Below are 27302 nucleotides of genomic sequence, written 5' to 3' on the forward strand. Positions count from 1 at the left end.
TTAACATGAATACCCTGCTTTGCAAAGATTGCCAAGGAAAAGAGATGAACTCTGAGTAAATGTAGGAATAAAAGCAAGACTTCATGCTCACAATGACATATCTTTTCTTTTCCAGATTCTACATTTTTATATGAAATATTATTATGAAGTTAGGAATTTAGGAGGGTTTTCATCAGCCAATAATTAATTCCTAAATAAATTAACTTACTAAACTAAAAAGGAGTTTTAGTTTAGTATTTTTTGGTAATCAAAAAAAATTTACTACACAGTATAATTTGCTATAATTTACATGAGAACGTACCTATGACTAAAAGTCTGGGGATCCTTCTGGATGTGGTGATATTTTCAAATACTGTTTTCAGGTCCCATAATTCCGAAAGTATTATTGAGTTTACAAGTACATTAACACTAACCTGACAACACACAAATATTCCAAATGAAAAATGACAAAGTGTAGCAATCTAGAAACACTGGTAATAACAAGTCAAAACATAACATGCATCTATGCTAATCAAAAACCCTTGAGAAGAAAAAGCCACTTAACTTATGATATAATTCTTACCTCAATTTGTTCTAAAGTATCTTGTAGCTTTGAATTTAGTTCACTATTAAATGAAACAGAGAGTTAGATGTGCCTTTTTTTAAAGACAGCTAAGTGCTAAATACATGCTAGCTGAATAATCAATAAATTCACAGATCAATAGTATGAGCAATAAGTTGTTTTGCTGATTCTATCATAAGGCAAGAAAAATAAAAGCAAAAGAATTAGGAAAAAATAAGTATCATTACCCACAGCAACAGAATTGTATAGGTAGAAAATGCAAAAGAATCTGTAGATAAAACTAAGAATTCAAGAATTAAAGATTGATAGCAAGTTTTAAATTAAAAGCATAACATAGATAAAGTAAATTTTCAAAATGAAATTAATTTGTATATTTTAAGAGCAAGATTTTAGACAATTAATTTTTAATCCCATTTCAGAACACCAAACACCTGGGAACAAATCTAATAAAAAATATATAATACAAAACTGAGCTAAAATAAAGACTTAAATACACAAAGGTATATATCACGTAAACAGACTAAAACCTTCAATATATTTACAATATCATTTCTCACCAAAACAATCTCCTAAAACAAATAAAATTCTAATGAAAACCCAGCAGTTTTTTTTAATTGACCTGACAAACTGCTTCTAAAGTTTATGTGGAAACGCAAAGGACTAAGAAGTCAAGAATATCTTGAAGAACAATGTTTACCTACTAAAATAGGTAAAGGCTTATGATAAAATTACAGCAATAAGACAGTGTGGTATGTAAACAGATCGACAGAACACAATAAAAGTAAAAGGCAAAAAGCTTGAACAGATACATGACAAAGATGTTATCTAATTGGCCAATAAATATAAATAGGCACTCCAATTAGGTATTCAGGAAATGAAAACTAAAACTATAAGACATCATAACAAACAACCAGTATGGCTAAAAATATTTTTGTTAATTAAAAATGACATCAACAAATGTTGGCAAGAATGTAGAGCAAACAGAACATTGAATTCAATGCCAGAGGAAGGGGAAACAGATAAAATCTCTTTGGAAAACTGTGACATCTACTAAATCTCAATACTTATTCTATATTCCAGAAGTCTTAGATATGTGTCTAACAGGAATGCATATACAATCCTTGCACCACTATTTTTAATAGATAAAATACTGAAGCAATACAATTGTCTACAAACAATTAAATGATAAAGTGTGATATATTTATATGATGAAATACTATAGCAATGAAAATGTATTATCTGAACCTCAAAAACATGATATTGGACAAAAATGTCAGTTAAAAGTACATACCATATAATTCCATTTCTGTAATGTTCAAAACCGGTTAAAACTAATTTCAGTGACAAAAGCCAAAACAGTGATTACCTTGGGTGAATAGTGACTGAAAGCATGAAAGAAATTTGTGGGGTACTAGAAGTGTTCTATTTCTAAGAGGTAATTACACAACTATGTTCACTTCATAAAAGTTTATTGAGTTATGCACTTGGGATATGTGACTGAGTCTGATTTCATTACTTTCAATTCTCCCTAGGTCAATTAAGAGGGAAAAAAAAAAAAACCAGAACTGATATTTGAATTATCATCTCATTACTAAAAAAGATTTTGTGATATTTAACAAAATAAATACAATCATAGAGAAAACATTTAACAAAAAGATTAAAGCAAAGGTAAAATAAAATAGTAAAAAGTGAAGATATAGTTTGGTACACCAAAATTATACAAGGTTTTTTTTTTACAACTGTTATCTGACTCTCAAAGTCCCAGCAACAAAAAAACAAATAGAGAGGGCCACAATATATAATTCAGTGCCCATAACATCAAAACATACCAGTAACACATGAGGGAAAACAAAAACAAAACAAAGGAAAAAAAATCATTTTTGCTGTCATTAAGTTCTAAGAGAAAATTTGGCCACTCTTGATAAACAGGATAACAATCTTTATATCCTAAGACACAACACCTTGGAAAAGCCTTACAGAAAATACAATAATGGATTCCCTGCATTTGCTTTTTTTTTTTTAATTTATTTATTTAGTTTTAAGTATACAGCACATTGGTTAGACATCTTTATAGCTCATAAAACGATCCCCCGCTTTTGCTCCCTTCCTCCCCTGTCCCTCCACCTAGCCATCATATTAATGCTAACTGCATTCCCTCTGCCAAGCTCCCCATTCCTATGCCCAACTATCAACTACTAATTTGTACTTCTTTAACCATTCACCCCATTCTCCCAGTCCCCCAACCCCTCTCCTCTCAGTCCATCACCAAATGTATTTGCTTCGTATAGAGCCTTTTAATACAAGGTGAGGAGAAAACACCAGAATAATGTGATATATATAGATATAGACAGATATGAAGCAATTTGTCAAAAAAGTAAAACCAATAATCACACAAGTATCCAGTTTTTGATTGTCTCAAGGATAAATGTCCAAACATCTAGAGGAATTAAACCATTTTCTACAAATACTATCATCAGCACACTTTTAATTAAAGTCGAGAATTAGAGATTATTCTGTAATACTATATCCTTTGACAACCAAAAGTGTAGGACTGATATCTTATTAGAAAAATTAAGGTCTCTAAACAAAATTTATACCTGAAAAATAGCCACAGATACAGGTTAAGGGAATAGTTGTAGACAGGACAAAGATTTTCCTTATAAATATCATTGTGGGACAATTATGTCCAAAAAAAAAAAATGAATGAAAATAAGAATGAGAGTTAAAGGCCCCAAAATAATACCCCTAAGAGTATAGTCATGGCAGTACTTTAGCACTTGAAGGAATTAAATCATTCTACATCTCACCCCCCCAAAAAATCAGTATCCTCTCCCAAAGTTGTTCCTTTTCCCATGTTCTCTGTCTTTTGATTCATGTCATCACCAACCCATTCAATCCAAGTTGGAAATCTCAAAGTCAACTTTAACTCTTCCTACTCTTCATATGTAACTGGTAATCAAATCTTGATGATTTCACCATTTCAGAATTTCTCATATCCACCTATTCTTTTTTCTCAATTTTGTGTTTTAATTCAAGCATTATCACCTTTTACTTGAATTATCTTAAGAACTTCCTAATAAATCTCTACACGCAACAAACACACCTTACCCTCAATCCATCCATCCATTTATTTGACAAATACCACTGACCTACTATGTACCAAACATTGTATGACATTCTCCAAAAAACTTTCAAGGATGGCTCTGAGCAGGGGTCTAACTTCAGATTGGATTTCATTTGATCTGGCAGCATAGCATTTTTAAACAGCTTGTATGTGACAGGCTTTAGGCAGGGCCTAACCAGTCCTGTGGGCCTGAACTTTTCCTGCTGTCTTACATCTGGCAGCTCTACATATATGTTACCTGCCTGGTCCCTGAATTTGCAACTCCTAAGTAAAGTGGAAATAAAATCAAATTAACCCACTACTTTAAAAACTTTTTTAATGGCTCTCATTAAACCAAAGATAAAGCCCCAAATTAGTATGGCATATAAGACTCTTAACAACTGGCATGAAAAATTAACTTCCCATTCATTTTTCAGTGCCTATATTTTAGACATATGGACTATGTGCAATTCCTCAAGCAAACTCTAGACTTTCACACCCTACGTTCTTGTAGGTAATGTTCACAATAACTAGAACACACCTTCTCCTTTTCTTACTCGCAAACGTCCATCTTTCTTTCCAGGCCCAATCCAAATGTGATCTTTTCTGAGAAGTCCTCCCCCGCTAACTAATGCTCTGTTTCACAATGTTCTGTTTGCATTCCCCTTATTATAGTGAGGAATATCTGTGATTGTCTCTCTAAGTAGAGACTGTGGCTTATTCCCTAGTGACTTCCCAGGACTAAGTAAACTCACACCTGACTCAGAGCAGGTAATAAATATCTGCAGAGTCAAATTTTCAATTCAAACAAAAATGGCAAAATTTTACTAGCATAACATTAGCCCTTATTTTCTACCTTAATAAATAAAACAATAGAGATAGAAAAAAAGGAGAATGTTTCAAAGAAAAAGAACCACACTAGACCCCGGGTCTACAGGTGCCTTAGCAAGGCATAAAGAGATAAGCAGAGCTAAATCTAGTTTCACTCTTCTATCACATGAGACTCATAAATTCACCTAAGGCTAAAAAGATATGAAAGGAAAGAATACCAGGAATAATAAAGTAGATCGGAACTGCTAAACATATTCTTTCAGAGAATATCCGGAGCTTGAAAGAAAAAGAAATATACCGAAATTCATTCATACGTGAGAATAATAATTTCTTCAGCTTCTCAATTGGAAAAAAAAAAGGCTTTAATATTCATAAAATTATAAATCTGATGTTTTTATTGCTTCTATTATGATTAAAATTATTCTATATTCTATATATTAAAAGTTAATGCAAACAGTAATTTAAATAGTATGTAGATTTTAAATATAAAATATATAAATCAAACATTTTTGTTTTATTAAAATGCTTTCAAAAGCTACATCTGCAGTTTGACAAATTAAAATACACATATAAAAATAACGTGATTAAGGAATGGACATATTAACTGTACAGTCTTTAAAGAAATCCTTAGCCATCATTTAGAAACATAAATTCAAGTCATTTCAGTCAATTAATCAAAGTATGTTAAAAGGATCTACTCAGAAACTTTGGGATAAATAAAAGCAACATTATTGTCAAAAAAATTAGTAGTTCTAAGATGCAAGGCTAAAAGCTATTAAAGGCTATTTGCAAGCTTAATGGAATGAATCAAACAATTTTGGGGACATTTTTACCATCACTACAGAAAATATTAAAGATAACATATCCATAAAGTTAATACTGTTCTTTTAGACAGCTAATCTAGGACACACACATGTGCAAAATGAGTCCTAGAAAGGCTACATATAAATCAAAATTTTGTACAACTTTGACCAAAAGACAAGACGGAATAAAGGTAATTAACATCTTAATGATCTTTCCCTGCTATGTTATTAAGGAGCCATGTGATTTAAGTAGTCTCTTAATATCTCATGTTAATATCTCATCAGTTTCCTGGGCTAGATCTAAAGGTTTGCTTCCAGCTCTAAAGAATCTATTCAATATTCCAGTTTGAAAAATCTATTATGTGCTGAACACAAGTTTACCCAATTATCATATTTTTGTAATATGTTTACATAGAATGCTAAAATCACTAAAACTCAAGTAAAATTTATACTTATAAGTTTATAGTGTATCTCCATGGCCCATAAAAATTCCAGTCTATTTAGGTCAGAGGTCTATTCTAGTGGTTTCAATCCACTCACAGCTGACAGTTTATCAATAGACTTCAGATAGAACCTGATTTTCAAACACTTCGAAGCCAGACCTACAACCCTGAGGTACCAGGAAATATACACATAATCCTTCAAACCATGAACAGACCATAAAAGAATTCTTAAGATCATTTTGGATCTACCCAGATCTCTGTCCACACTCTCTTCAGAAATCCCTGACCTAACCCAGAAGACAATCATATACCACAAAGAAAGCTCCATTACTAAGGATACGAAAGATATTCAAAACATCTCCGAATTTTATAAATTGTAATTCTAAAGCAGAAACCAGGCCCAGGAGCCAAGTCTAGCCAACAGTCTGTTTTTAAATAAAGTTGTTTTTTTTTTTAATTAAATTTATTTGGGTGACACTGGTTAATTAGGTTTCAAGGATACAATTCAATAATCATATGCATATTGCACTGTGTGTTCACCACCCAAAGTCAAATCTCCTTCTGTTACCATATATTTGATCCTCTTTACAAGCCTTTCCTACCCCTATCTCTTTTCCCTCTGGTAATCACTAAACTGTTGTCCACATCTATGAGTTTTGTTTGTCTTGTTTGTTGCTTTCAGTTTTATATCCCACATATGAATGAAATCATATGGTTCTCAGCTTTTTCTGTCTGACTTATTTCACTTAGCATGATAATTTCAAGATCCATCCATGTTGTCACAAATGGCAGTATTTCACATTTTCTTATGACTGAGTAATATTCCACTGTATATATGTACCACAGCTTCTATAGAAGGACACCAGTTGTTTTTATGTCTTGGCTACCATGAATAATGCTGCAGTGAACACAGGGATATATATATCTTTACGGATAAATGTTTTCAAATTTTGGGGTTAGATACTCAGAAGAGAGATTGCTGGGTCATTTGGTAGTTCTAGTCTCAATTTTTTGATAAACCTCCACACTGTTTTCCATAATGGCTGAACCAATTTACATTCCCGCCAGCAATTTTACTTAAACACAGACACATGAATTTGCTTACATATTGTTCATGGCCTGCCTAGTAGCCCAGCTACCAGGGCAGGGCTGAATAGTTGTAACCAAGACCTTATGGCCTATAAAGCTTAAAATATTTATTATACATCTCTTTAATGACAAAGTTTGCCAAGGCTGTGTTAGAGTTTAGCAGAAGACTTTTTAGTTGGTCAACTGATCAATGTTAAAACAGGAATATTTATATGTATATGTGCTGTGTTTACATGTATATTAAATATTTTAACTAAAATCATATAAATGTACTTCATTCACCCATTTCTGGTTTAGAATCAACGTTTTTCCATTTTATTGGAGTCTTAACATCTTAGTCTCATATGAGCCAAATCACAAATAAATTGTCTGTAATTTTAAGTTTCAGTTTCTCTAAGGTGAAGTGGAACTTTAAAATGATACAAAACAATCCAAATACCAAATCACATTTGGTTACCTTATATTCCCCAATTTTTATAAGTTGTCTTCCACTGTATATAAAAGCTATTAGTGTAATAGTGGTTAAAAACAAGCTCTGTATTCCAACAGACCTAAGTTTAAATCCTGGCTCTACCACTTATTTTTCAAAGTATCAATTCCTCATCTATAAAAAGAGACAATAACAACACCTCTGAGGAATATTTCATCAATATTAAATAAGAAAAGGTAAGGAAAATGATTAATACAGTGCTTGACACACAGTAAAGGCCAATTTCAAATATTATCACAACCATCACCACTATCACCATCATGATTCAATGTTTAAAAACTAAAAAGTAGAGCTCTAGTGAGAAAAACCTTACTGAAATCTAATTGAGAATTTCTGAACAGTCAGTGTAGCCTTAGTTAATGGTGCCTAGTTTCTCCTGCTGCTCCTATAAATGTCAATATTTCCCATTCCCGCAGGAGTATAAGAATGAGCCATTCACAGCATGAATATCTCTGATGGTCTTTTGTTTGTGTACTCTGTGCTCTTAACTGGCATATTATCCCACAGTCCTGCCTGTTAACTGCCTGTTATTTTAAATTCCTAGAGAACAAATAAATTTTAAAAGCTCCTGGCATAACAAGTAACATAGCACCTCATGCGGATAAGCATTAAATAATACTTCATTCATGTCTCATTAGGAGTAAAGAGTTTGACACCTATGACTTTTCTACGTGACTGGTGAAATTTAGAACATCAAGTACAAAGGGAAACACCCTAACAATTTCTAAAGGAAAGACACCATTTATGATGAAATGAAAAGAACAGTATCTTTGTCCTACAGAACAGGGGGCTAGAAGACAACTAAGTAATGTCTTCCATTTTCTACGAAAAAAAATGTTTTTCTTTAAATCATGTTTATGGACTAAAGATCATTTCAAAATCTGAAAATTTACCTCCGATATAGCCAATATCAAAAGAAAAAATCCTCAGAGGTCATTGTAATGAAACAAGACAAAGCAATGTACAAAAAATAAATATATATATGTATATATAAAAAGGTTAGCAACTGAGTAGGACCTTAAAAAAGTAAAAAGTGTTCAACAGAAATTTTTTAAAAAGTAATGGATTTTGATTTTCGTTTTCAGAGACAAAGGATTACTTTTCTTTTTTGATAAGTCCACTGTCACTAATCACTCTCTTTAGTTCTGCAGATACTTACATAATCATATAAACAGTAAATATGATTTCTATTGGGTTAATTTTCTTAGAAGTAATGTATTGAAAAAGCACAGAAGATTTCATTATAGTTGCAAAAAGAATATCAACTTGACCAAGTAAAATATACCAGTTTCACTAACAAAACCTGGAAGATGGATAAAGGAAGAGAAGTAAAAGGAAGTATACCCAATTCCTATCTCTCATTGTTATTTTATTACAGAGCATCAATAAATATCTACAGTAATAAATCAGAGAAAAGATATCTTACTGTATGATCCTAAAATATAATTCGATCTACTAGGAAAAAAATTCATCGGCTGTAAAATTAATTAATAAGCTGTGGTTTACTCCAGGGAGTAGAAAAGGGAAAGGTGGGTGGGGCAGAAAGAATATCCTTTACTTTTTGTTCAAAACTCTTTTCTTTAAAATGTTTTGCCACGTGATTTTGCTTTACGCTAGTTTTTAAATGGTGCAGCGTGAGGGAGGGTGACAGGGGAAAACAAGTTAATGTAAAAGGTCAGGAGTGCAGGCGGTGTCAGAATAGTGTGGTATCAGTAATTCAGCCCAAACACACCGAGCAACAGGGACCCCAGGTCTACGCATGGCTCCAGCTAAGCAGGTCTAGTGACACCCCAGAAACACTCACGGCTTGACCACTACTCCAAGCAGGGCTCCTGGGCTCCCCTTGCCTGACCCTAGAGAAAGAGATGACAAGCACATCTTGCTAGAAAGGAATCAGAGTCAAAAGGATAAGAATAGTCCCTATATTGGTTATCTGAAAGCTGGATTTACTCATCTATGACTGAAGTTCTACAACCTACAATTTTCATTCAACTGTCAAGATCATGTTAAGAAAAAAAGCAAAAGAATATTTTAATGATTATGAGAAATTAAATAGTCAACCCTTCGTACCGCTGGGGGTTTGGTTCCAGGACCCCTGCAGAAAACAAAACCTAAGGATGTTCAAGTCCCTTATGTAAGATGGCATAGTATCGGCACATAACCTATATTTGCACAAGGCCTCAGCAGGGTATGCCTACATATCACTTCATTCTCTGGGATTCAGCACAGTGCTAGGCACATGGCAAATTCAAATTCTGCTTTTCGGAGCTTTCTGGGATTTTTTTTTTTCCCGAATATTTTTGATCCGTGGTTGGTTGGACCCACAGATGCAGAATGCAGGGATATGGAGGACTGGCTGCACATCTATATTAGAGTACAGTACTCAACAAACTAGTTCTGACGGTGTACAAATTTTTCAGTGCATAATCCAGCAATGGTGTCATGTCTACTAAAGTAGTTCCTTTCAAATAAAATGAAAAATAATAAAGCAGTTTTGACTTTTAAAAATAACTTTTCTTGAAACTAATTTGGATAAATTTCAAGTGAAAAAGAAATTAAATGTTTCACTCAGATATATTTTAACATAAACACACTCTGATTCTTATTTCCAGTAAATTCCAACTATATGACTGTCAATCAACTCAAAAAATGTCAATTAAAAATGTTCCCTGTCAGTTATAAAAGTGAATAAAACTGGTGTTACAGTATCTTTTATTAAAGAAGCTGAAACACAGCACATCTCAAGGACAATACAAGATACTAGAGAACTTAACAACGGGTTTAATTTTGGATTTAGAAGACCAGGAAAAAAAAAGAGCAAACAAAGAAAAATGCGTAGAATTAAAAAGGTACACCTAATTTAATAAAGACAAAAATATAAGTTAGAATAAAATTTCTGTCATTTTTATGGACTCAACCTGTCCCACATATAGACTAACTTGTTATATCCCATGTCACATTATCTACAAATGGACAAATTTCTCATGCCTTCCCAACTAGAGGCAAAAGGGTTAAATAAGAGGTGAGGGGGAAAAGCAGATCGAGTTAGGCAGGATAAATGTTGGCTAGCAAAGGGAACAATCCTAGCATGTGGAGAAGAATTGCTTGTGGAGGGGCTGTCATCACCACCGAATAATTCTGACTAATCTCTCTGTTCCCTGAGCCACCCTGACACTGTCACTACATCACCAAATTTAAAACACAACTCTAACAGTTTTCTCAGGTAAAATCCTATTAAAATGAATTCCTTGGACATTTCAACATATTTGTGCATGTATTTTTACTTATTTTCAGATGATAAGACAAACTTATTATTACATGAATGACTCATATGTAAACATAGCATACTTCTTATATATTGTACTATCTAAAATAAAACAATTATTAATTTAAATCATCATTACAGATCTTTACAATTTCAAAACCTGACCAGGTTGGATAATTGTAGTTACACATCCTTCACATATCACAGTATACATTAGTGGAAAAGTACTTAGAAGTAACTTCGTACTAACTTTAAAAAGCCCAAATAAGAATTACTTTCAAAAAACATTTTTTACAGTTAACCCTCATCAAGTAAGATATTTGCTTTAGCATAGCTAAAATTTTTATTTAGTGGAAAAAATAAAGTGTCAACCCAAGTCATCTGCTCCTTTTATTTCTTGTCACCAAATTTTTACATCCATTCCTTCCTACTATAATAGACGGTGACCTTTTCAAAGTCAATCTCTGTTATAATCCCTGCAAAGCCTTAATATATTACTATGTTCTCTATTTTATTTCAACTTTTCACTCTTTCCCATCAATTTTCAATTACTCAGGTTTCTCCCTCTCAATTGCTCATCTTTCCTCTTTGTAAAATCTCCTCATTCTATACTTACATTTCAACTAAATCTGTCCCTAAGAAGGTCAACTCTGACTTCTTTGTTGTCATAAAGCCAACAGACAGATATTTTCAGTCCTCACCTTCCTTGACATCTCTGCAACAAAGACTGCATGATCCCTGAACTCACATCCACAATCCCGCAGCTCTTGTCTTGCTAACTCCTCTTGCTCCTCCTTCGGGTCCTCCTTGGTCTTGACCCCCTAAGGAGAGTTAGATCACAAGCTTCCACTGTATGTTCAACTTCTTCTCTCTAAGGTCCAATCCCATCCCACCTGTGCCTTCTTCAGTTCTACTCCTTCTTGATAGATTATATTCTCTAGAAAAACAATATATTAGCTATATTATGTAGGTTCATCACTATACAGCCAATTCCAAAGCAAAACATCTGGCATATAATAAATGCTCAGTAAATCCGTAACTGCCTAAATTTTGTTTACTCAATCATAAATAAGCTGTTCTCACTAAAACAGATTTATCACCACAGAATGAACTAAATGTATGCTTGCTTCTTCAGGACCCAAAAGGCCTTGTTAAAATTTTCAAATACATTCAACATACTAGAGCTAATTCTCTATTCGCTCAATTTAAAGAGTGTAAAATACATAATCGAGTTTTTAATAGTGACAGTTAATTACTGTCAAAATGATAAAACCAAAATATCACTGGTACTACCCAACTATGTATTTCCTAATCCAATAAAAAGTGTGTTGCTTTAATATGTATAATCCTGAAGAAAAAAATACCATAAATATTTAAATAGCATCTCTACGAAAAAATATCTAGCCCTTATCCTAGACCAGCAGAGACCCATGATGCAAGAATACATTAAAAGGAAAAAAATAATTCAAAGCTGTATTAATGTTTTGGTCTACCATAATCTTTTTATTTTTCAGATAGTAGCAATCAACATCTATAATATCAGTGTGCTCGCTGACTGCCAGAATTTCCATACAGGAGAGACTAAGGGCCTATATTCTAGGATAGGTATGAATTTAATTTGAAACTGGGTTTGCTTGGTAAGCACACTATTTTACTTAGATTGTATGTTTATTTGTGATGGTTTTATAGGAATGATGGAAATTACACCTGGTACTGAGCCCTCCTAAGGTACTGTCACCAGTAATATGAAACCTTCATTTTAAATAGACCAAAAATCCATTAATAAAGTTAGAACTAACAGCAAAGGATGCAGCAGCCATTTTTACATAGAACATTTTATAAACAAAAGATATGATATATTAAATATAAACACTTAAATATTACAAACATGACTATTACATAAAGTCAGTTCACACTTAAATTTCCAAAAAAAAACCCATTCTTATCATAATGAGGCAAACACTTGAACCATCTAGATCTGAAAAACAAACTACAGTAACATTCTCAATATTTATAAGGTGAGTGAAGTTAAAGAGGAAGAATTCCCAAGAGATACAATGGAGACATGAACAAATTTATTCTTCTGTACTACTCTACAAAAATGAAATCCATCAGGTTGGAAACAATATGAGTTTAAGAGAGGTGACAAGAAAGGGTAGGATTAAAAATATCTAATCTTTCAAACCTTAAAAATTATTATTTATAATTTTATTGTACTGCCCATTTGTGAACAGGAATGCTAAAAGAACACAGCACTTAATATTAATTTTTAATGTTTACTAACATTGTATGTTACCCAACTCCTACATTAGAAACGAGCAACCTAGGGGTTATTATGCTAAGTGAAATAAGTCACAGAGAAAGATAAACACCATATGATTTCACCTACATGCAGAGTCTAAGGAACAAAAAGAACAAACTAATCAAAAACAAATTCACAAAGATAGACGGCAAACTGGTGACGGCCGGGGCGCGGGGCGGCGGGGCAGCAGGGGATGGGGGGCGGGGGGGGCCGGCCCTCAGAATGGGGTGAAAGGTTAAAGAAGTACAAATTAGTAGTTGAGAGATGGTCATGGATATGGGGAGCACGGCATAGGGAATGCATCAGCATTAATGTAATGGCTAGGTGGCGAGCCAGAGGAGAGAAAGAGCTATCAGGAGTATCATTTTATAAAATATAAATGTCTAACCAATGTACTGTATATTTGAAACAAATAATAAAATAAATTTATTTTTAAAAACAGCCTTAGAGAAATATTTTTTAAACAAACAAACAAAAAAAAACAAACAAGAGTCAGCTTAAAATTTTTTATATTACCTTACCTTATGCAGCTGTAATGTTTAAAAGTACTGGCAGCTTTCTGACATTCCAGGCACAACTGAATAGCTCCTGGATAGTCTTCCTCCTTAAGATAACAACAGGAAAAGTCATTAGACTGGAAACATTTTTCTTAAAGCCCTGAAGAGAACAAATCTCTGCTCATACTCTATCCAAAAGTTATAGAACCAGAAAATTTTAATTCCTTTTAAATGAGGATTAGAATACCAATGACAGATAATAAAATATAAAGAGGCAACTAGGTCCAGGCCTAAAATGTATGCATAGAAAAAATATTCTGTTCCCTCAAATACACAGTAACAGCTCTCTGAGACCATGGCATGCAGATAAAGCCTATACAGAATTATAAGCTGTTTCACAGGGAAGATGTTCTTTAACTATTAATGTACCTTCTTTTAGTAATGTTTACATAAAATGTATCAAAACAATATGCATTCTACTTGCAATCAACATTCAACAGCTCTACCACCAAGAAAAATATTTTTAAACAAATAAATTTGGGGAAAAAAGTGAAATATTCACTCATTCATAGCCTGAGAATATTTTTTATCACCTAAACAGTAATTTAATGTCAAATGAATTTTTCACATGGATTTCTCAAAACTTAGTTCAGTGGTGATAGTTTAGAAGTAATACAGAGATTATACAGAAAACCCTAAAATTTTTTTTTTCCTTAAGCTCATATCTAATTGCAAGAATGCAATTCAAACCACTAGGGATCCTGGGATGATGGCAAAGTCCCCACTTGAAGGAGCTCAAGCCTTAATGGGGAACACAAACATATAACATTAGGCTTTTGTGACCCTTAAAACAACAGTAGATTGAGAATGCTAGGAAAGCATCAAAAACAGATGACTCACTCAGAAAACCAATTAACATATGAGTTACCAAACACAATACCTGACATTACCTTAAATCACTGCTATATGTTAGATAAAAAAGATAACTGTATTGCGATTTGAGTGTAAATACAATCAAAATATACTGGTTAACCTTTCCACGTTGCTATAAACATGTCTCCAACTAAATTTTTCTAAATAAAGTATATGTCGATAGAAAAATGCTCTAGAATAAGTACCTTTACATGTCTAAAAATGGTCTTTATATCTATCATATATCAATTAGAGAAAAAAGTTCATCTGAATTTTTTTCACTATAATTTTCCCGTTTAATATTATCAGGATCATCAAATTTCCAAGCCTCGTTAACTTACCTCTAGCATTTCACTTAAGCGCACATCTGTTCTTTGCTGAAAAAACAAAAATCAAAGGTAAAATCTGTTTCAACCATAAAATTAAATTTTAATTTCTAAAAAGTAACATATATACCAATGTTTTTATAGTTCTCAGAGATTTCAGAAGTCCAATCAGCAACTGACGTTTCCTTTGATTTGCAAGAAGACCTAAACTAGCTTGAGTAAAACCTTCCTTTGCGATATTCAAGTGTCTGCAAAAATGAGCAAAAAATAGTTAAATTTTTCTAGTATAATAAAAATACTATCCACATAGAACAATTAGTCAACTAATGAGGTATATCTTGTATCACTCTTAAAATTAGAGATTGTGACTACTATCACAAATTTATCTGATATTCAATCAACAGCTCAATCTAAGCCAGCATTATGGCTGGCTCAAAGCATGGTGGGTGGAATGGTGCCAATGCTCAAACTGTTACTGGTCCATCACGAGAAAAGTACAGAAATTGAGAATAAGCACTTAAAGCATTTAGAGCAAAAGTTGACACAATAATTTTATGTTTGATGATTTAATCATTTAGAAATTGAGGTTGTATTTTGTATGTCTGGTTGGATTTTTTTCCATTTCCCTAGTATTTTGCTTTTATTGCATTTTACAAAAATAAGTCTGTTACAAGTTGGAAAACTAAAAAAAAAACAAAAACTGGTTTCTCACCATAGATAATTTAAGAAGCACTAATATAAGCAATACAGCAACAGTAATGTTTTTAAGCCATAACTAAATATACAACTTTCTCCACATATCTTTTTAGTGCTGTTTTTAGATCATAATACATGTTCAGTTAATGAATGATATTCTACAAATCTTAGTCATAATAAAAAATCAATTATCAATATAGTTTCAGTTTTTCTTGAAATGTTTTCCAGCTTAAAAAACAAAAATATCAGCAAATGTAATACCTCCTCCCATTTGTGCAGATAACAGCAGCTAACTGAAGACCTGTCTGTAACGAGGTAACTCTTTCAAGTTCCTATGGAAAGATCAAGTGTAAGTTATTGTTTGAGGCATATTATTTTTTCTATTTGCATGATATTCTAACAAAACTTTTAGTGGGTTTCAAAGAAAAGCCTGCTTGGAAAACAAAAGTAGCAAAAAAATCCCTAAACCTGAAAACTGATGATATATTTTCCAAAAAAGTTATTTAAAATAACAATCTTCAGTTGTTTTTCACAATGACAAATGACAAAATATTTAGTATTGTTTATAAGGAAATCTAGACCCAACTTGCTTTATATAGACATAAACGAATAGTGATAATATATCCATTTAAATGTTTCTACCCAACAGAATTTCACAAGGTAATCAAGTATATGACAAATATGATTTCTGTTTGCTAAATACTTTGACCATGAATGTCTTCATTTGAGCACTAGTAGATATTTCAATGAAATTTGAAGTCTGATTTTCTAATGAAAAAACAGGTACAGCTAGACAATTCCAATTTTATCAAACTTTAAAGCCAGATAGTTATATTGCCATAAAGCACTCATTATTAATAATCTAAGTGTTACAAAGTACATAGAAGCAATTTTCACTGGCCATTCTAAAGTTTGGAAAACCAAAGAGATTACTCTGGAATCAGTTATAAAAACTCTTTCATTTCTTCAGTTTGGTAAATTTCCCTAAATGAGACACACACACACACATACACACACACACACACACACACACACACACACACACACACACACACAAATAGTTAATATGTTGCTACAGACAAAATAAATTAAAATATTTCAACAGTTACAAGAGTCACTCAAACTTTTTTTTAATTTCACTACTGCAAATAACAAATATCCTACCTTTACATAAGCGGGCTGCTTCTCAAGGATTAAATCTGCTACTTTTTTAGAGACCTATAAGAACATGTAATCAAATAAAGAAAGTAAAAGAAAAAAATCTCATGCCTCCTATTACATTTTACATTTAAAATTTTTGTAAGAATATTTACAGGTCTTCCCAATAACTTCTACAGCAGATAGCATGCTATGACCACACACATTTCTCTGGGCTATAAAATTAGTAAAAGAGGTATATAGCACAGAGCACAGTGCTTTGTCCTTAACAGAAACTCAATAAATGGTTAGTAAGACTGTTAATAATATGAATATCATTATCTGATTTAACTAACATGCACAGTGTGTAATCACCTTTAAGGGTACAGGATTGGCTTTAAAAGATGAACTTGTTAAGATAAATAAATGTAAGATCAATCAAATTTATAGAGATAATATCTGGGAAGCAGCACAACCATGTGCGCTTTAGATCCTTTCGTACCACACAAGAAGACAAACATTAATTTGGTCCTCTCCTTTTGAAAAATTGAAGACATGTACTTTTCTGGAATGCTATGAAGGTATCTCAGGTTTTCTTCATCAATTCCATTAATAATGTTAATGTATGCAAGTCAGAATTATAATGAGTTTGAACAGGAGGTTCTTATTTCACATTTTCAGGTGCCCCTGCCAGACTACACTATGAGGTACCACGTCCAGCACAAAGCATGGTGCACTCAAGGTATTTAGTAAATGTTTGCTAAAGAAACGCAATTGGCTCCCTTTTCGAGGCCAACTGAGAATAAAACATTGCACACACATTCATGTACTGCACGAATCCTTTTATGTTTTCTTAATCTGCTTTGATTTGTGTGTGTATGTATATTTGTTTAGGTATGAATTTGTATAGATGAACCCAAACAAAAAACACACCTAATTTTACCAAATTTGTTTTTATTTTTAAATAGACGTTAGTCTGCACTGTGCCAGGCAGCGTACTTGATGCTTCTCCTACATTATCTCAATTAGTACTCATGATAATAATATCTATAGAAATAGGTTATATGCATCCTCATTTTCCAGATGAGTAATCTTAACCACAGTAGTAACTCACCCACAGTCCCACAATAAGTTGAAGGCCAGGATTCAAGCCCATGTTTATCAAATTCCAAAGGTCACTATGCTACATGGCCCTCGTGATGGGGCACATTTCCAAAAGAATACTACCACATAAAGTACATAGATGGAGTATGTATTAAAACATGTTGAAACCAAGAGAAAGAGAAACTGCCACCATCCATTTGGAAATCTAATTCTCCAAAAGCACAACATATTTTTCCTACACAACCCTCTAGTGCTCAAAGCCCTTCCTCACACCACGGCTGCTGCCCCCAGGGAGATCCCAGCACCCACTGAGACACGTGGGTGTAACACAAAAGAAAGAGAAGTATATAGTCATGAGTCACTTAACGATCTGTTACGCATCGCATCGTTAGGCAATTTTGTCATTGTATGAACATCATGGAGTACACTTACGCAAACCTAGGTGGTTTAGCCTACCACACACCTAGGCTACATAGCATAGCTTAATGCTCTCAGGCTATAAACCTGTACAGCATGTTACTGTGCTGAAATACTATAGGCGATTCTAACACAATGGTACTTGTGTATATAAATGTATTTAAACATAGGAAAGGTACAGTAAAAGTACAATATAAAAGATAAAGTATATGTGCAGCATGCACGGTGGTGGAGGCAGAGGGAGAGCTGTGGAGGTAGGAATGAAGGGGAGAGTAGATGTCAGGAAGGGAGAAAGGGAAGGAAGAAAAAGAAGAGCAGAGATCAAAGGAGACCCAGAGAGATAAAGCCCGACTGGAGAAATAATAAGAGAGAGATGAGAGGAAAGAAGAGAAAGAGGAACGGGACTAGGAGAAAAGAGAGATAAAGAGAAACAGAGGGAAGAGAAGTGAGTTTGGAGGGGCGGCTCCCAGGCTCACCGACTCCCCAGTCTTCTCTTCTCACTCCCAATCCCAGGCACCAGACTCCAGCAGGCACAGGGTAGGTGGACAGAATGCTTAGCCTCTTCGTCTATTCAAACCACCCAAAACTAGCAGTAAATTCATCATCCTGGATCCAGCCTTTTCTTTCAACATCGCAATCAAAATTTTTGCTTATAATCCATTTTAAACTCATGGAACCACTGCTGTATATGTGGTCAGTCACTAATCAAAATGTCAGTATGCAGCACATGACTACATCTTCCTTTATCTGTCCAATGTATTACTAAAAACCATATCTTAAAATCAAGCGGATAAATATATTACTATTGCTTCTTTACTAGTAAAAAAATTAACAAGAGCACATCCTATCACAACTTAATTTTTTACAGTATAGTTTGAGTTTTATAAAAGTGCAGCCTAACATTGAGGAAAATATAGAATCACAGAATTTTACAGCATTATAGATAATGCAGGCCTAACCTATCACTTAACGGACTAAACAAAAGAGATTTAGCAAGGCTAAGTGACTTTCCCAACATCACATAATTAAATAGTGACTAGAATTCAGACTTTCTGAATCTTAGCCCTGTATTCTCTTTGGACCTATTTCAACTAGAAGTAGGGGTCTTTTATTTTGAGGTAAGAAGACTCCATCACAAAACTATGGGTAGTTTTGCAAGACAAGAAGCCTAAAGGTACTTAGTAATCTGGGAAAAAGTTCAAAATTATTTGATCATATTTATGATTCCAGAGAAAGAACTACAAGTTCTAGAAGTAAATCTATCAAGGTAATGAATGTGAGAGAAACTGAATAGGCATTATATTTTTATATAAATGTATCATTTCAAAGTCATATTAAATAATAAAATTTAATACATTAATATATTAGTTAAACCATAAAATTGCAAACATTACACCTCTCCGCTGTTTCACTTACAGTGTGTCAAAAAGAAATGTGTTTTTTACTTACTGCAGCTTGCTGTTGTTTCAATTTGTCTCTGTACTCCTCTAATTCTTGCAAATTGAGAACAGAAGGGAGCTTCTGAAAAACAAATCCATAAGGGAAAAGCAAAAAATAAATTGTTTAATTTGGTTTCATTTACCTGCACACCTCTGATTTACAAACTACAATCTGCATATAAAACAATGTTACATCCCATTCTCATCCATTTCTCCTGTCCCCGCCACTTACTCACTAGACTCCGGACACGAAAGTCTACATACTTTTGTTACTCAACCATCTGGTGCTCAACTTCTATTCCTCACCCACTATCTGCCCTGCAACTGCCTCCAACCGCCTCCAACCTCCAGGAAATTCCAGGGACCCCTGGCCCCTGGGCTGGGAAGACACTGCCTCCATGGCTTGTGGCAGAAGAATGTGAGAAAGTCCCTGACCCTAAGCCTCTACACTACTAGCCACAGGTATAGGTACACTCCTTGTGTATGACAGAACTCAAAACATATTTCCCCTCTGAAATACTTTGAATCATGACTAAACAATTATATAAATGTACATTTATAATTAAAAGTTTTAGAGCTTTTAAAAACATATTTAGTCAATATAAAATAAAATAGAGGCAGCATACTAACATACTGTATGCTAACGATTAAAATACAAAAGTACAGAAATGTTTCCTGGACCAATATTCTACACCTGCACTTATTTTTACATTTTTAAAAATAATTACATCTTTAAACAATGCTGACAGTTCGTTTAATCACAGTATGGTCATTACAGACCAGTCTTGGTATCAAAAAGATTTAATGTCCCTAAAAAGCATTCAAATCTTACTCACAAATTCAATCACTGAAAAAATAGGTTTTAGGTAGGTTTTAATGAAAAATTTTTTTTTTTACCTCCAGCTCATATTTAACAATATCAAATGAGTCTGTAGAAAAATATACTTGTTCAATACTATTAATTAGTTCTTGTTCAGCTTGAGGGTCACTAGGCTGTTCTCGAAGTTCTCGGAATTCCTCCTTTAAGGAAAAAAATCACAATTACAATACTTGTAGCTGTTATAATTATACCTGCATAGAAATAAGTAATCATCTGTCTTAATCATCACAAATCTCCTGCGAATGATTCTGACCAAGGAGACAAACTGACAGAAAACAGGAAAGTTCATGGAAAATTAGGAAACAGTCAAACACTAAAAACTACTCATCTATTGGAGAAAAGGACTAGACAGTTTGAAGATTCAGATTTTATTTTCCATTCTTTATGTGCCAATTAGTGGTTAAGAGAGCTTAGATATTTAATGAAAGAAAAAAATAAAGTAACCCTCTAGTATCTGTCATACATACATTATCACATATATATACATGTTTTCATCATTTAATATTCTAAAATCTATCTCAGCACAGATAAACAGAGAACAACATCTCAATGGCTTCTGGGTCACAATCACCATTAGAACCCTAAGCAGCAGACATCCTTCCTTCTGCTGAATATCTCACTGCTCAGCTAAGAAACACTGGCTCCAGAAAAGGTTCACAAGTTTAGCTGTGTAAGTCTATGAGACTTCCTTCAAAGTGTACTAATACTACAATTAATTTGATTATGAACCTAAAGCTATGTATTTGATAAAATGCATCTTTCTGATGATACAGAATGGGGCTTTAATGAATTTATACAAATAAAAAGAGAGTGACAGCAAATTCCTACCCCTGATGTCAGCATCCTTACCCTATGCAATTTCACTGCATAATTGGATAAACCTTCAGTTAACTGGGAAATTTCAATAATCCAGATACTCACTCTCTGCCCCACTAATTAATCCAAGGCATTATTACAGACATATAACAATTTAGTAATTTGATTTTTTATTCAAATTAATCTCAAACATTTAAGTACACAAAAAGGAACTGGTACTTTAAATCATTTTAATCATTAAAAGAATACTTAACAAAAATTCTTAATGAATCATCACTAATTAAACACTAAAATTATATGGTCAACTAGAGGACATTATTTTCCAAATAGAGGTACTCTATTTTATTGCAGGGAATAGTTTTCATTTGTAAAGAAAACCTCATATAAAAAAGAGGTTTAGAGCTTCTATATCTTATAGACTTTAACTTATATTTTAAATTTGTAAAACTATTAACTATAAAATTATCTTCTGTTAGATTCAAGCTAAAATATTAGAGCAATAAATTTGAAACTCAAGAGAATATTTAACTGTTTGAATATGAAATTCCAGTAAATCTAAAAGAGGAGGCAAAATCATATAAAATTCAGACCTGCTTAATTAAAAGTGCATGAAACAGAAAATGCCTCTTCAACTTACAAAGTACACTAACAAAAAAAAGTCAAAGGTACAGCCATCACTAATTTAGCATGCAATTAGATACTATGAGTACAGTAAGAAATGATTGGCCTATCAATGGGAGCTGTATTCCTGAGAAGGTTTATCTACGACACTAATCTGTGTAGCACTCTGAACAACAGCACTGAGAAACAGACTTTATGGGTCAAACCCATATCACTTGCAGAAGGGTTCCCAACTAACCTATCCAAAGGCAATTCCCTCCCTACATGCAGTGGAAATCTGAAATGACAGTGAGATATGAAATAGAAAAATTCAGAAATTCCTGGCACTCTCCCTCCCTAAAAGTACCAGCTTTAAATTAAATGCTGCAAGCTAAGTAAGGGAATAAAGCCCAAATGAGGAAATGACAATGTTGCCTCCCTAGGAATTCCACAGTACCACAAGCAAATAAATATACCTGATACCATTCAAAAAAAATTTTTTGAGGATTATAAAAATTGCTAAAATTGAAAAACATCAGGTATGGAGCTAAGCCAAAAATTCAAATAAACAGTAATGAATGAGCACTTTCATTGACATTTATACACTTTCATCTTAAGTGTATAAATGTCAATGGCATATAACTCCATGCTGAGGTTCTCCATATACTACCCCACTGATTGACCTAAAGGTAAGGGCACTTAGGTTTTAGTTGCAGTTCAGCTATTAACCTTGGGCAACATACTTAGTCTCTCCAAGCCTAGGTTTTGTTTTGTTTTGTTTGCCTGTAAAGGACACACACGCACACACACACACACACACACACACACACGCTCTCTCTTTCTTTCTTTCTCTCTTTCTCTCTCTCTCTCTCTCTCTCTCTCTCTCTCAAAATGACAGTGAAACAAATATCCAAAGTTATAAGAATGTCAAAGGGAAAACATGATTTCATTTATAAATATCTCACAACAAACGTGATGAATCTGTAAAAAGAGTAAAATTTGTTTATGTACATAAAAGGTCAAATGTCATTCCTTCCTAGAGAACTAAGCAATTATATCACAGAGAATAGACAAAACTACACAATTTCAAAGAACTGACATGTAACACTTGACACTCTAATCTGGAATAAAGAGGATAAAATCAACAAAGGCAGAAAAAGAAACAGCACACAAAGTAGGATTTAATCCAAAACAAATGTCCAACACTATATATTTCTATAAAATACCCTCTCCTTTCAAACAACTTAGTGGCTCCTGTATGAAAACATAAATCTGAATTCATTCAGACAAACTCCATTCTGCTTAGACTCCAAATTACCTTTTAATCTCACTGCACTTGGAGCCTATAAAACTGTCACCTAATCATTCTCTAAATGTTTCATCGCTGTTAGTGCTGCCTGCTCAATCAGATTACACACTTCTTGAGAACTGAGATTTCTCCTTATTCTCCATCATTATGCTCTGTAGTGCCAAAGCACATTGTAGATAATCACTGATCAAACTGAAATTAATGCCACAAGTTATATTTAAAAAAAAAAAACAAAAAGATATAAGAACAAAAAGAAAGGAAAAACAACATGTGCTTGTTTTGATAGTCAAATTTTTCCACAAACTCTTAATAAAAGGTTTATTTCTTCAAACTAGAAATAAAAGTAAATGTTAAATGATGTTAAAGCTATTTATGCATGTAAATTAGAAAAAAAAACGGAGGCATCTAGATTGCTTATTCTTAAAACATTTACTTCATAATTTTGCTATTATATAAACTGGTTACCTAGGACTGAAAATGTAAAAAAATACATGATTTTTCACCTAAAACAGAACCAAATTTGTAAGCCAAAATATGTATGAAGCAAAATTTTACATAAACAAAATGAACAAAAGATTTCCTACAAAAATCTGGGGTATAGGTTAACAAATGAAACTCCTTAAACCATATTAACATATATGACTTTTTAAAAAGTTACAATAGTATTAAATACTTAAGTTAAGTTGGGATTAAAATATTTCAGTCTTATAGACTATTATTACTGAAATTTTTCTAGGATTTTTATAGTAAATTTTATGTCACATAGTAACTAAAAAATACATATTATCATTAATAGTGGTATAAATGCTCTGTAAAACTTGAAAATCCAAAATAATTTGCCAGCAACTACAGACTATCAAACATGACACGATTTGCCTGCTAAAGGTAATTTACCACCTAAAATAAAGGAAAAGTACATCAATGTCACCCCAGAATTAAAGCTGGAGAAAAACTACAATTAAAGTATTAAATTAAACTGTAAAAAAGATAAAAACAAAAGTTCTTTTGGCAAAAAAGTACAAATCAAACCTGTCTTATATACTATCATTAGAAAATAACCTGCCTGAAAAAGTTGAAAATCACATATCACTTATTTGTGGGATATAAACCTAAAAGCAACAAATGAACAGGACAAACAGACTCAGGGACATGGACAATGCACTAGTGGTTATCAGAGGGTAGGGGGTGGGGGAGGAGGGAAGAGGTAGACAGGGTAAAGGGGGTCAAATATAGAGGGGTAGGGGGAGGGTGAAGTGTGTAAAGGAGATCAAATATATGGTAGCTGAAGGAAACTGGACTCTGGATGGTAATCACACAATAGAATATATAGATGTCAAATTATAATGAACACCTGAAAATTATATAATTGTATTAACCAATGTTACCCTGATAAACTTAAAAAAATAAAATAAAAAAATAACCTGCCAACTTTCAAAGCTCTGTTAACTTAATCTTTCCCTGTCAAGTCCTATATTTCAATTTAACAATTTTTTTAAACTCCTACAATGTAAAAATTCTCCATACTAGGTCATACAAAAATGAAGATAAGTAAAATATAGCTTTTCCCTCAAATAATTGCTAAAGTAATAGGAGGGGTCAGATGAATAAACAATAATAATGCAAAGCCAAACATAAGCGAAATACAGAGGGCATCCACGGAGAGTGAGCTCACATATGATGGAAGAGGTGGCATTTAGAAAATATGAGAATAGGTAAAATTTCAAATTTGAGAAATTGGGGAAATAAGGTTACAAATATAAAGCAAAGCATAAGTAAAAACGCTGTGATGGAAAAGCATACAACAGGTTAAGCATCAGAAAGTGGCTTCCTGCAGGGTAGAAAAATGTCATGGGAGACAGTGTGCATGTACACCGAGAGGCAATAAAATGCAACACTTGAGGTTTTTTTCTTTAATTCGATACATTTTTATATATGCTAGAACCATATTTTTCCTTTATTAAAAATAAAATATCTTTAACACATATCACTGTGGCAGATGCTATATCAAAAAAAAAAAATTCAATATTTTCTCAATATAATAAACCAAGGAGGATTATTTTAGAAAAGTGGTGTATGACAAAAAAGTATTTTAATATTTTAGAGGCTGTCTTTTCCAGCAGTCTCAATACAGTATAAGGTATAAATAATACTACCTAGCCTATTTTTCTATTTTGATCATCTCTATGATAAAGCTACATGAAATATATATAGAAATGCATATCATCCGATCTAGTGACGGCCAGAGTGGAGTGGGGTGGGGGGACTGGGAGAAAGCGATGAAGGGTTAAAGAAGTACAGATTAGTTGATAGTCACTAGGATAGGGAGCACAGCATAAAAGAATGCAGGCAGCAGTAAGGTAATGGCTATGTGTAGAGCCAGAGGGAAGAAAGAGTAATGGGGAGACGGTATCGTTTCGTAAACTATATAAATGTCTAACCAATGTACTATATACTTGAAACTAATAATAAAATAAAAATGCACATCATAAATGTAACTTTGTGAAAACCAAAGGAAAACAATCAGAAATTTAAGTCAACATCTTTGATTTTAGCCAAGTTATTTTTCCTCTCAACAACAAAAGGTTTTATGAGAACTGAGGATTCAAGTCTATAAAACAATTGGAACCCTCAAGGGTAAGGTGTTATAAAACATTTCCAGTGTATTTATGGTTTCTAAGAACTAGGCTATAACTTTACAAAGCAATTTTCTACTTAAGAGCTCATCTCTTAAAAGGTATTCAAGTTTAGGAGGAGAAAAAAAAATTACAAATTTTGCATTTAACCACAACTTTCAAATTATACAAAATACCATCTATTAAACCTACCAATACAAGTCCAGGACTTTCAATTTTATTTACTTTTGTAAGTGTAAAAAGTTAGACAACTTAACAGTTCTTATCATTATTAAAGGCATTTAACCTCATTTTAAAACACACAGACAGCTTGGAAATGTATAATCCTCAATAGTAGGTTTTTATTCAAACAAAAAGATGAAGGTAAAATCTTCATTTCACAGGTCAGGTTTCAAAACCCCACAGAAAATTTATGGAATTAAATATGTACTTAGATTAGACCACAGTTCATAATACACACCTGAATGTCAGAATACACTGTGTTGGGAGGGACTGGGGGGAGTAAAGGAAGAAAATTTACACTTGTATAGTATGAATTTGAGTTTACCAAGATAAATCTTATCAGAGGCTTTTTTTTTTTTTTTTTTTTTTACTAATTGTCTTTCTTCTTCAGTCAAAGTAAAAAAGCTATTCTGTTATACTAAATTCTAAAGATGGAAATCATAATCTTACCAAAGTTAACATCACATTAAAGCTCTAACTTGAGCAAAAATAAGATTAGCTACCAAAATCTATACAGAGCTAAAAGAACGAATAAAAACATGAAGTTTTCAATATGCAATCAGCATTATAAAAATCATAAATCGCTGAACAAAAATAGGTTTTCTGTTTCCAAATGAAATAGGATTCAAGATCACAGATACCCTAAAACCATATATATACCACATAATTTTGTAATAAATTGCCAGATGTCTGATTACGTGAGGAAATGGCATATTTTCTTAAAACCCCACTAGCACGACAATAATAATCCATCAAAGCAGCCGGTTCATCAGTTTCTGTTTGTGTGTTTTAAATAAAACATAGCTTTTAAAACATATCCTATTTTTCTTCAGGCTTTCAGTGCCATCTAGTGGAATACTGGTGAGGTTACAATTTACAAGGTTTCGGCAAAATGATAAGATTTTTATAAAAGGTTATGAAAGTGGCATTATTTTAATACAACACCATAACCATTTAAGTGGAAAAAATAATGTATTTTAATCACTTTCTATACAATAATAGCATTCCAAATATACGGATTTGTTTTTAAGGAAATAGATCATGACTAAAAACTGATTTTATTCATAGAATTGTACTGATTTATTAACATGTACTAAAAACATAAAATTAGAAAGCAAAACTTTCATATTTTACACTCTACCAAATATTTTTATTTACTTCTCTTATTCAATAATTACATTTTAACAAGTATTTTCATAAACGTGTATGAAAAGGAAAATATTAAAGATTGCTTTAGAGACATCAAATATATTTTTTAAGCTATCTTTAAAAATTTCTCAACTGAGTGAACATCATGTTGTTTGCCACATGCCTGTCCATTTCAAGTTAATGCTGAAGAAAAGACACGTCACAAATTGAAATACAGAGAGAAAAAATCCACTGTGTAAGGCTTGATTTTGTTTTTCTTTTAGGTTTCAAATAGCTC

General features: G+C 32.8%; 1 protein-coding gene across 1 annotated transcript in view; it reads right to left on the minus strand.

The window, feature by feature from the left end:
* Positions 1 to 27302, minus strand: part of VPS50 (VPS50, EARP/GARPII complex subunit) — a 122851-nt gene that overhangs the window by 83543 nt on the left and 12006 nt on the right. Inside the window, 8 exon segments of the mRNA XM_011363613.2 lie at positions 563 to 605; positions 13410 to 13492; positions 14639 to 14674; positions 14754 to 14871; positions 15581 to 15651; positions 16484 to 16537; positions 19427 to 19498; positions 20314 to 20436. Coding sequence (XP_011361915.1) covers positions 563 to 605; positions 13410 to 13492; positions 14639 to 14674; positions 14754 to 14871; positions 15581 to 15651; positions 16484 to 16537; positions 19427 to 19498; positions 20314 to 20436 — 600 coding nt within the window.

Source organism: Pteropus vampyrus, unplaced genomic scaffold (genome assembly GCF_000151845.1).
Source record: "Pteropus vampyrus isolate Shadow unplaced genomic scaffold, Pvam_2.0 Scaffold4, whole genome shotgun sequence".
In the NCBI taxonomy this organism is placed as follows: Eukaryota; Metazoa; Chordata; class Mammalia; order Chiroptera; family Pteropodidae; genus Pteropus; species Pteropus vampyrus.